The sequence below is a fragment of the Quercus lobata genome, chromosome 2 (assembly GCF_001633185.2).
Source record: "Quercus lobata isolate SW786 chromosome 2, ValleyOak3.0 Primary Assembly, whole genome shotgun sequence".
Lineage (NCBI taxonomy): Eukaryota > Viridiplantae > Streptophyta > Magnoliopsida > Fagales > Fagaceae > Quercus > Quercus lobata.
The window spans coordinates 100,717,488-100,729,228 of NC_044905.1; the positions used below are offsets into that span (position 1 = coordinate 100,717,488).

General features: G+C 35.2%; 1 protein-coding gene across 2 annotated transcripts; it reads left to right on the forward strand.

The window, feature by feature from the left end:
* The first annotated feature begins 2,202 nt into the window (after positions 1-2,202).
* Positions 2,203-6,223, forward strand: LOC115977561 (60S ribosomal protein L3-like). 2 transcript variants are annotated; one of them, XM_031099477.1, is made up of 6 exons: positions 2,203-2,305; positions 3,749-3,855; positions 4,396-4,506; positions 4,723-5,027; positions 5,216-5,625; positions 5,763-6,223. In XM_031099477.1, the coding sequence occupies exons 2-6, from the start codon at positions 3,771-3,773 to the stop codon at positions 6,019-6,021; spliced, it is 1,170 nt and encodes a 389-aa protein (XP_030955337.1). In that variant the 5' UTR covers positions 2,203-2,305; positions 3,749-3,770; the 3' UTR covers positions 6,022-6,223. The 2 variants fall into 2 exon arrangements, with proteins under 2 accessions (XP_030955337.1, XP_030955338.1); XM_031099478.1 differs by having other exon boundaries at positions 2,265-2,305; positions 3,737-3,855.
* The last annotated feature ends 5,518 nt before the right edge of the window (positions 6,224-11,741 follow it).

Genomic DNA, 11,741 nt, shown 5'->3' on the forward strand with positions numbered 1-11,741 from the left:
CAATTGTACGGCGCCGAGATCCCAGGCCCTGGGCCTAGTCCCATACCGGCCTTGGGCGCAGGCCCAGTAGAAAGGTCCAGTTATCCTGAGCCCTTCTTGAGGCTTCCTTAATGCGCAGACCAGCGTAGGGCATTGAGTTCCAAGAGGTAATCGGTCAAACGTTCCCGGTTAAGTATATGAGCCGTTCCCGGGAAAATGTGGTATGCACAAGAAACTGGGTTGCCGAACATAATCGGTCCAGATGAAACCAAGTTCCAAGATCATAAATGCAGCACCGCCCTCTCACCTAAACATCCACTTTAATCAAATAATATTGGACCTTCAGTAGCACTAACGGTGGCTGTAATCATAATCTCCCCACTAACCTTGGCTATAAATAGAAGAAAGCTGGGAGAAGAAAGGGTTCAGAAAATTTGAGAGAAAACAGTCAAGTGAGTGAATATCAACTGGGCGTTGCTTTGAGTCTCTCTGCCGAGAACGACCCATAGTAGGAAATCCTCAAGCCCACTACAAATAAATTGTGAGTCCAAGTGATCTAAGGCTCATAAGTCTTATACTTGGTTCCTACAATATATATAACCCAAGAAACACGATAAAGCTACCTAATATACAAACATCTTTCTGCCAAAACCATAAATATATCTCAAGGTTTATAACAGTATAGTAGTATTAAGAGGGAGTTCTCACCTTGATTTCGTAGCCCAAATCTTATGCTCCTAAACAATTTTGCCTCTTCAATTGTATGTGCTCTAAACTCCAAGGAAAAACACCTCTTAGCCTCCTTAGTGATGAAATCCTAACTTATCTTTTCCTCCACCTTATATTTTAACACATCAGAGATGTGGGCTTGGTGGGGTAGTGGGCTGGAGTTTAAATCCACTTGAGCTTATCTCTTTAGTCTCCACGAAGCCTATAAAACATCTTCATCTTTTATTTATTTATTTGTTTAATTGCCGCACTAAATTGTATGCACTAAAATTTTGATTTTTCTCTCCTATTTGTAGCACCACAAAATTGTCTACTCCCATCTTATTGTGCACACACATATAGCACATCAACTCTATATTAAAAATGGTAAGATACGGTGATAATCATAAAAACAAAATTGGAGTATTACAACTGTTGATCATCTGAACCCTTACTTGAGTACCTGTCCCATCAGACACCCTCTTTAGTTTTCTGTAAGTTGTGATGGCCAAGGTAGCACTGCTCAGAGGTCTTCTCTACATTAATGCGGCCAAAAAAGTAGCTGCAGTGCATTTAATGCGGTGGTGACAGTTTTCCCTTAGATATTTTTAGGTTTTCTTCATTCTCATATGTTCATGAGGCATGTCCCTATCATTAGAGCTTCTTGGAGGATCACTCTAATTGCTGGAGTACATACTTTGCTCCTCCTCGGACCTATCAATGTCCTCGAACAAAGCTCAAGGCCCAATATACGATCTTGGGCCCTCACTCCTACAATATCCATAGCAAGCGATGAGGAAATGTTTTCGAAATTTAGTTTGTTTCGACTCCATAAAATTCGATCGCAAGTTATCACTACCAAGAGATAAAAAGTATGTTCATCTTGAAAGTATTTGTTTACCAAACCATTTAATATTCAATTAAATGAAAGGCTAATTATCCATTTTAGAAAATTTTTATGGAAAATTGAAAAAGCAATTAAAACAATTAATTACTTTTTCAGTTTTACTTTTACATAAAAAGCTTCTTAATTTTTTTTTAGGTGAAAAAGCTTCTTAAAATCGTTTAATAATGTATACTCTTAGGGCATACATCTGTAAAACGCATAAATGAAACAGCTTTTTAATCTTTTTGCTTTTCTAAAACCTGAAGGAAATAAATGACGCTAGGATTTAAATTTGGTGCAATACATACGTATCAATAGTAAATCAATTGTTAAAGGTTGAAAGTTACAATTAACTTTTAATCTTACTTTTTGGATCAATTTATTTATTTTTTAACAATCGATCCAGCTCGTTTTTTAACATTTGATTGGGCCACTAGTACAAATGATCCAATTAATAAACAATCAGATTGATTTAGGCCTGCAGGTAAGGTAGGTCTGGTCCAGAATTTAACTCAGCCCAGCCCACAGTCATTCAAAACCCTAGAATCACATCCAACGGACAATATAAACCCTGAGAAACCAATCGTGGCCGTTAAATCCGTATCGAAAGCACTATATAAAACCGTAGCTCTAAACCCTAGCTTCTCACTTAGCACTGTCAGAGCGAGAGAAACAACTTCGCGGCTCTCTCTCTCTCATTCATTTTCCCCTCTCTTTCTCTTCGATCTTGAGGTAACATCGTTACTTTGGTTCTGATTCTGTATAATTCAATGTAATATATGTTGGGATTCCTAGAAAATATGTGAAGTTTCGTTTCTTTTGAGCCCATTCTGGAAAATTTATGAGTTTTATGTAAAGAAGTGGTTTTATGCTTTTGCTTGTGAGATCTTTGAGGTAGTTTTCTCAGTAAGCTGTTTGGATCTCGAGAAAATGAAAATACGTTTTGCTTTTAGCTTTTATTTTTTTGAATTATGTGTTGGATATTTCTCTTAGGTTGATATTACTGGATCTGTATTTATCAGGAAAAAGATGTTAATTTTTTTATGTATTTGTATGCAAAATGTTTTAGAGCTTATAGAAAGCTTTGGATTTAGGTTATGAAATTTTGATGCTTTAGTTAATGTATTGTCTCTCGTTGAAATGAACTTGTTTGTGTATTGAATATTTGAATGTGTGTATGTATTTCGATATGTATGCAAGTGTATGAATTTCAATTCATATGTATATTTGTTTGTAAGAATGCATAATTGTATTTCAAAGTTGAAGTATATGTTAATATGTATATGTTTGTGAAGATTTTTATTTTTCTGTAAAATATGTGTTTTATGTAAAGCCTGGATCTGGATTTTCATCATTTAAAGGTATTTTTGAGTATGCTATTTTGTGCCCTTGGCGTTGTGAGCATTTTGATATTGCCCATCTCCCTTTGATGATTGGAATGACAAACCCTTAAAAATTATGGTGAATAATCAAGGCTGGAGTCTCGAAGGGGCTCTTTTTTGCCGAAACCCTCAAATGGGTTTTTGTAAAGAAATACCAATGAGCCCGAGAATTGGCATAATTAATGCCATAGGCCTTTGGTCTGGGATCATTCCTTCTCATTTGGTGGAGATTGTGGTAATATCATGTGTTTGCAGGTCTAAGGCTCATGTTTTTTTCCATATTAGAAAAGAAAACTATACATGATTTGAATACTAATTTCTAAATCTTTTTTTGTTCGAAATTTTGAATTTTGGAATTTCTCTTTGAACAAAATGCATATGAATTTTTTTTTATTGAATTTCTTTATTTTGATTTTGTCATTTCGAAAATTTGTAAATTCTGAGGCTATGAATTGTGTATAGATTTTGTATTGTTTACAGAATTAAGTTTTTTGTTACTTGTTTATTCAGCTTGCAAAACTTTAACAATTATTAGATTTTCCATCCATTCTTGTATTTGATAGAGCATGGAGAGTTGCGATAGAGCTTAGAAGCAAGCCTGTCTGTTAATTCTAACGTGATATAGAAGAAACTATGATAGATTGCTGCATTTCCTCTCTTTTGTTGTTTTATTAGTGTGTTTTTATTCTAACTAGATTAATCAAAATGCATGTATATTCACATGATTCTGAGCTGTTGTTTATACATTTAATTTTGTTGTGAAAATTTATGATTGAGTTAGTGAGTTTTGCAGATAGTGTTACCTGAAGGAAACCATGTCTCATCGGAAATTTGAACACCCAAGACACGGTTCCCTTGGATTTCTTCCTAGGAAAAGAGCTGCCCGTCACAGAGGAAAAGGTTTGAGTTCTTTAAAATATAACGTGCCTTAATGTGATGCAGTATTCCAGTTTTTGGATCTACCTGGATTGGAATATGAACTGTTATGTTTATGCTTTATTGATTGTATTGTTCCATTCAAGATTTGTAAAATTTGTTAGACCCATATTATTCTTTTTGTTGGACCATTTATGTCAACTTGAATTAAATTTAAACATAGAATGTGTTTTGTGAACATAACTATATTTATATATGTCAAAAAAGTTATTGGGGTAGGCTTTTGGGTTAACTGACATAGAATGTGTTGGTGTTACCTGCATCTTGTATTTGTTGATGCATTTCCACTATTTTCTGATGCAATGTTGATTTCTGTTACCTAATTAGATGTTTGATTTTAAAGCCTAGTGTTTAGTAGCGCAAAACCAGTTTCCTCTGCATTTTTAACTTTGATCTTTTTGTTATTAGTTCAGTGCATGGTTTATTTGAATTCATTATATTCTCAGTGGTTGAGAAACTGGTCTTTTGTTTCTGATATTTGAATTTCCTTTTGTTGTTATGCAGTGAAGGCATTTCCCAAGGATGATCCAACAAAGCCCCCCAGATTGACTGCTTTCCTGGGGTACAAAGCTGGGATGACTCATATTGTTAGAGAAGTGGAAAAGCCAGGGTCAAGTGAGTTTCCTTGTTGAAGCTAGGTTTCTTCTTGATTAGGATTGTTACTTAGCATTATCCCAATGATTTTATCTGGATAATGTTTTAACTGTATATCAAAATATCCAAGTGGATTTGCCATAACAAAGTTCAAGAAGATTGCTGCAATGTTCTTATTTTTGTCAATACTTTGTATTGCATTAGCTCTTATTGATGAATGTCTTTTTCTCATTGTAGAGCTCCACAAGAAGGAAACATGTGAGGCAGTGACTATTATTGAAACACCACCCCTGGTTATTGTTGGTGTTGTTGGTTATGTGAAGACCCCACGTGGTCTCCGTTCTCTGAACACTGTCTGGGCCCAGCATCTTAGTGAGGAGTTGAAGAGGAGATTCTATAAGAACTGGTGCAAGTCTAAGAAGAAAGCTTTTACCAAGTATAGCCACAAGTATGACAGTGAGGAGGGGAAAAAGGACATTCAGTCACAGTTGGAGAAAATGAAGAAGTACTGCACTGTGATTCGTGTTTTGGCCCATACCCAGGTATTATATTTTGCCTATTTTTATCTGATGTGATGTTATAAATATTCTTTGGTCTAATTACTTTGCATGTGTCTGTCTGCCACTCACCCTATCCTTGTGTTCTGTCTGTCTGCAATATTTTTCAGTAATGCAAGTTAACTAAGTCTGTATATAATGTTCGCATTGCCTTCCATGTTTCGATTTTGTAGATAAGGAAAATGAAGGGATTGAAGCAGAAGAAAGCCCATTTGATGGAGATTCAGGTGAATGGTGGGACTATTGCCCAGAAGGTGGACTTTGCTTATGGTTTCTTTGAGAAGCAGGTTCCTATTGATGCTGTTTTCCAGAAAGATGAGATGATTGACATCATTGGTGTGACTAAGGGTAAGGGTTATGAGGGTGTTGTGACCCGATGGGGTGTTACTCGTCTCCCACGTAAGACCCATCGTGGTCTTCGCAAGGTTGCCTGTATTGGTGCCTGGCATCCTGCTAGGGTGTCTTTTACAGTTGCTAGGGCTGGGCAGAATGGTTACCATCACAGAACAGAGATGAACAAGAAAATTTACAAGCTGGGAAAGAGTGGCCAAGAGTCTCATTCAGCAATGACTGAGTTTGACAGGTTAGTCACTTCCATATCTTCTCATCTCTTTTGGTAACTTTAAAATCCAAACTAGGTTTGTTATTTATTTTTCTTTGTAAAACTGCAATCAATGTTCCTGGTGATGATGTCTACTAATGGATTTTTTTAATGAACAGAACTGAAAAGGATATTACTCCAATGGGAGGGTTCCCTCACTACGGTATTGTGAAGGAGGACTATCTGCTTATTAAGGGTTGCTGTGTTGGTCCCAAGAAGCGCGTGGTCACCCTGAGGCAGTCACTCTTGAAGCAAACATCTAGGGTTGCCTTGGAGGATATCAAGCTCAAGTTCATTGATACATCCTCCAAATTTGGGCATGGTCGCTTCCAGACAGTTGGGGAGAAGGCTAAGTTCTATGGGCGGGTTAAGGCTTGATCTGCTTACTAGAAAAGATCTCAACATCGTTTTTGCATTTAGTTTTTCCAGAGTTTTATGCGGTTTTGTCCCTGTTCGGATTTTTGAACTTGTCTTTTTTATATGCATATGCATATTGGATTTTGTGATACTGTGGAAAGAATTTGGTTTTGACTTTTAATTGGCTAAATTTATGGACAATGATCTTTGATGTTGTTGAGATTGTTTTCTACTTATTTTCTATTTTATTTGATTCAAATCATACATTGAACCCCCCTAAAATCCTGATTCAAGTTGTACACACACGCACAGTTGATAGTTCTCACTTGTAAAAACCTCATGTTTACTAATTACTCTTAAAACATTGAACCCCCTAAAATCCTGAAGATTGCCCCATTATAGTAGAACCTGAGGATGATTTTTGTTTGGCTACACTCCAAACTGTTTAGTTTTGGCAATTTGTGCCTAAAGAATTTTTCAAGGCCCTTTTAATCACTCTTATTTTCTGTTTTTCAATTGAGTCAATAATAACAAAAACCTAAGTTTTGAGCGTATCTTCTCTATCGACCCATTCAAGGATGTTAGAGATGGGCTCAGCCCCCCTGGACAGTAAAAGATCTGCCAACTTATCTGAGTTCACAAATTTATTGCTCTGACTATGTTTTCGGAATTACCTCTGCGGATGACATTGAGTTCCAATTTTGAATTTCTTTTTTGCACCAAAAAAGTGGCTTGAGCCTCAAAACCAAAAACTTGGGATCCAGTTCAGGCATGGCGTAGGTTACCCAGATTATCGAGGGGGACAAGGGTTTGGGGGAGTGTGGGGTTGCCAAGACGTTGGTTTAGTCTGAATTCCTCTTCTTAGGTCATAAGAGTATTCTCATCAGGTGTGCCAAATATCAAATATTTGACATTTGGCAAATATTTGGCATTTGGCACACCTGATGAGAATGCTCTTATGACCTAGGAAGAGGAATTATTTGACATTTGGCACACCAAACACCAAAAAACCCTTCTCATAAGGTGTTCTATATCCTATAAATTTTGACACACGTGAACAGTACCGTTCCATTTTTGGAACGGTACGAACAGATATGCTATAAAAAAAAATACTTCTTTATTCCATTACTCTTTCTTCTCTTTCTTTCTTTTTCTTCTTTCTTTCTCCGCCTTAGTTCATCTTCTCAGTTCACCTCTCTTCCTTTTTCTTTTTTTTTTCTTCTTTCTTTCTCCAGAACCTCCACCTCTCTCCATTTTTCTTAACTTTTTTTTTTCTAATTTATGTACGGAGTGCTCTCATTGAAAGGAAAGGAGAGGATTTTGAGGGATTTTTCATTTTTCCATCTCATCGCTGTGATGTGAAGCTGCTGGTTGCCAGAGGCAAAATCCTAAAGGTGTAAAGTTGATTTTTTTCCACTGAAGAAGTAAGACTCTAGAATATGGGCTTGTGCCTCTTTCGATTTGAAGTTATTGAGCTTGACATTTAAAACAAACCCAACAACTCTATCTTTTTTTTTTTCCCTGTCACTCTCCTTCTCTGTCTTTTTTTTTTTTTTTTTTCCTTCGCTTGGGCCATTGCCATTGAGATTGGCCGTCACCGTGGAGTTTGGCCTTGCCGTGGAGTTCAGCCTCGCTGATGAGGCCGTTGCCGTGGAGATCTCTGATTCTAATCTCCCTCTTTTTTTTTTTTCCTTCGGTCAGTGATTTTGATTATGGGTGAATTGGTTCTTTTTTAAGCTCTTTTTTTTGGGATAGTTTTGTGTTGATTTTGGGGATTTTTTTTAAAAGTAGTATTGGGTGGTGGCGGCGGCTGGTGGATTTTTGTTGGTGGTGGCGGATTTTACCTGTGGGTGGTGGTGGTGGGCTGTGCTTGGGTATGGTGGTGGCGGGCTGTGCTATGTATGGTGGGGTTTTGTTGAAGGTTTTGAGTTTTTTTTTTTCTCTCTTTTGTTAAGGTTTTTGGATTTGGAATTTGTTGGAGGACCGGTGATTGTGGTTGTAGTTTGTGGCGGTGGTTGTAGCGGTGGTTGTGATGGTGGTTGTAGCGGTGGTTCTTGGTTGGTGGTGACTGCTGGGCTGTGCGTCTGTATATTGTTGGGTTTTGAGTAAATATATTATTTTAATGTGTTGTATATATTATTTTAATGTTTAGAATGAAAAAATAGAACATCTGATAAATAATATATTGTAAAATGATGTGGTATAATAATAAAGTAGGTTTTTGATGTGTCAAAATGGTATTTTTTATAAGAGAGCTGATGTGAATGCTCTAAGGTGTGCTTCGTGGGTCTTGTTTATTTCCTTTCTACTATGCACTAGTCTGTTCCAACAAAAAGCGTGAACATGAAATCTGTTTATTCCTCTTTTCTTAATACCCAAGTATCAATTTGAGTATGGAATAGTTCTAATCTAGTCCAGGCAGTCCTCAATCAGCTTAGAGGGCATACCAGTGTCGGTAAAGTTGATTGGCCAAACTGAATTCCAAATTATGACTGAAAAGGGGCATTTGAAGAATAGGTGCATCAAGGGTCTGTGTCATCTCCCTCAATATGGTGGATTCCAGCATTGAGTGTGGACTAGGTAAGGATAATATTCCAGGCTATATTCCATAGGTTGAGTTCCAACCTTTCTTGGATTTTGAGCTTCCAAAGATTTTTCCATTCTTCCTTTTTAAGCACACTTGTGTTTGTGTAAGTTAACCTAGATTCTTTTACCTGATTTTACATTGAACTTTAATGAGGAATTTTAGGACCACAAATTTTTTCACAACTATCTTATGTGGTGGTAAGTTTCTATCACTTTCATATAAATTTATTACTTTTTTTTTATCGCTTATAAGTTGCCACATTAGAATTGTGGCAAATTTGTGGTCCTAGATATTTTTCTTCTTTTTAGGTGCTACATCATTTTGTCCACTAAGGTAGAGCTAGGGAGCTAAATTTTGGGGATGATGTTTATTGTATTATCATAAAAAAAATGAGCTAGTTTGCTGTGTTCCCGTTGCTCACTTTGATGATTAATGATAAGCTCATAGACCCAACTAACATACATGTATCATCACATGAACAACTTTAAATTTTGGGTAGGAGTAATTCATTATTTATTTTCTCGGAAAATGTTAAAGCTATTATTAATTTAACAGTCAAAAAAGAACTTACAGGCTCTAATGATTACGATTGCTTATTGGTGAAATATTAATAATATAATAAATATTTTATTATTATTATTTGTTTCGTGTTTAAAAGTTGATTCAATAAGATTTATAACATGTTTAGTACTCTTATTTTGATAAATATTTACGGCTTACACACAAAACAACATCACATAAGAGTTCGGTGTTACTCTCAACTTCATGAATTGTGTTTTACAGAAAATTCGTAGAGAAGTTTTGTGCATTTTTTCTTAATGTAATTATCAGTGAACAACATTTAAATATGATAGGTTTTTTTTTTTTTTTTTTTTTTTTTTTTTTTTTTTTTTTTTTTTTTTTTTTTCGGTTAACAATATGATAGTATTTCAGACCTATAGCATATATTTTTTTATGATTACTCTTTATCATCAAGATAACAATTGATTATTAATGTAAACAGAGATTAAATTTCAGATTTCTTAATCAACGACAGAAGATTTTACTGTGCTAATTCTTATATTCCCAACCGAGGGAATGTTGGTATAGTAGCCAGAGTACTCTTTGTGTGCATTATGGGGTGAAGCAATGAGCCAATGACAAGAATTTTTTTCGTCCATCGTTAGATGGTTCTTTTATGTCTGATCTGGTTGTGCTGTAATTTTCATATTCTTCTGGCACTTTCACCTCCATTAATGTAGTGCACCAAACGGTCTTGTGGGGAACATATGTCTTTTGTTTGAGCAGCTAATTCGTTGTTTTGAAACTCTAATTTCGTTTTCAACTTTTCATTATTACCTATATCCAAAGTAGGATAGCAATTTTTCTTGGTCTGCAACTATGCATAATTGATTAATTTATGTACAAGTTGGGGAGTGTCGTGCTTCATGTTTATTAGCTCAGAAGATCCGGTTTTATTGGGTTGTGTCGGGTTATATAATTTTTTTTTTTTTTTTTTTTTTTTTTTTTTTTTTTTTTTTTTTTTTTAATGGTAAGGTAATAAACTATGAAATAATAATTGTTACAATTTCTCTCTATTGTGAAAATAGTTATAATTTTTTTTTTTTTTAGTTCATAAACTTCGAAAGTTCAAATGTTTTAATTTTGAGTAGGGATGAAAATAAGATGAGATGGGGTAAAGGCAAAGGTTTTGGGATAGGAAAAATTTGTACGGAATGAGTTGGAGATATTTGATCAATCTCTAAATGAAGTGGCTCTTTGGTATTGATAATACAGAGACAAGAGAGAGTGGAGAGGTGGCCATGAGTGTAAAGAGCATGACAAAAGTTTTGAGATAATAGAATATGTACAAAAAATTAAATTATAAATTTGATATATAAATATATATATATATATATATATATATATATACACATTTGAGGTTGGTGAGTGGGGTGGCAAAAAACCCCCTAGCAAGGCAATATAAGGCTGGACCAGTTGAGAGAACCAAGCATTTTTGCCATCCCTACATGGAAGGCATTAGTGTTTGCATATATAGCATGTTTGTGTTAAAAGCTAGGATGAAATTGTTGATTTGCATAAGAGCACAGAAAAAGGCTAGTGGAATAATGTAACTTTGATTTTAAAATGTTTATTACCTAAGAGCTGAGCAAGAAGTTGAACTCAGGCCACTTTGATCCAGTCGTTTTCCTGGTCTCTTGTGCCAACTTCAAGTTGTAGAATAATTCCATTTATACAGTAAAAGTTTTTGCTTAATGATATCTTTTTATTAACAAGTTAAATATACCCATTGGTCTTGAATTTACAATCTCAACCTATTGAAACTATAGGCTTATTGACAATTTTTGCTCAATGTGATTGGCATCCAAATTGAGTACACTTTATAGTGAACCCCAAGATTCCATTCTCTTTGAAGATATGATCAATGAATAAAATCCTTGTTGCGGAAAGAAACAAGGATTGAGTTTTCCATGTTGCTCATACCTTTCCCATCTTAGCTTTTGTAGGACTCACGTGACTTACAACCAATTTCTACATTTTACTAATCCTTGAGAAACTTTAACCTTTTTCTCTTTCCCTCTTCTGACTGTTCATTACATGATAAAATCAGGATGGTATCAACTATGAACATATTATATATAATCTTTCAGACATGTCATTGTCCCAAGGGACCACAGAAAAACCAGCACCAATATGACAACACGCAAAGGCACTCTTAACTCACTTTTATTTACACATTTTTCCCCCATAACTCTTTTTTTTCACATACTGTTGAACTTTGAAAATTTATTAGCTGCTCTCAAGATATGATGATGTGCTATTCCACACTAATGAATGCAAGTCATGTAATTTAAAAATATGAATAGACTTATAAAGTAATGAGTGCTTGTGGGGTGGGGGGGTAAGGGCCAGGTTCAAGTCTTTAGAAAGGAGTTTCGCACATATATATACTTAGATTAAGCTAGAGGAAAATTTCTATCTTGTAAAAAAAAAAAAGTAATAGGCAAATGCTAATTCTTGTATTAGTTAGCTTGCATTTATTGATGAGAAGTACCACATTAGTGTATTTGAAAGTATTTAATAATTACCTGTTAAACATGTCGTATCATGATGGAAATGTTAGGCTATGTGGAGCTTAGTTGTGTTTAATTCA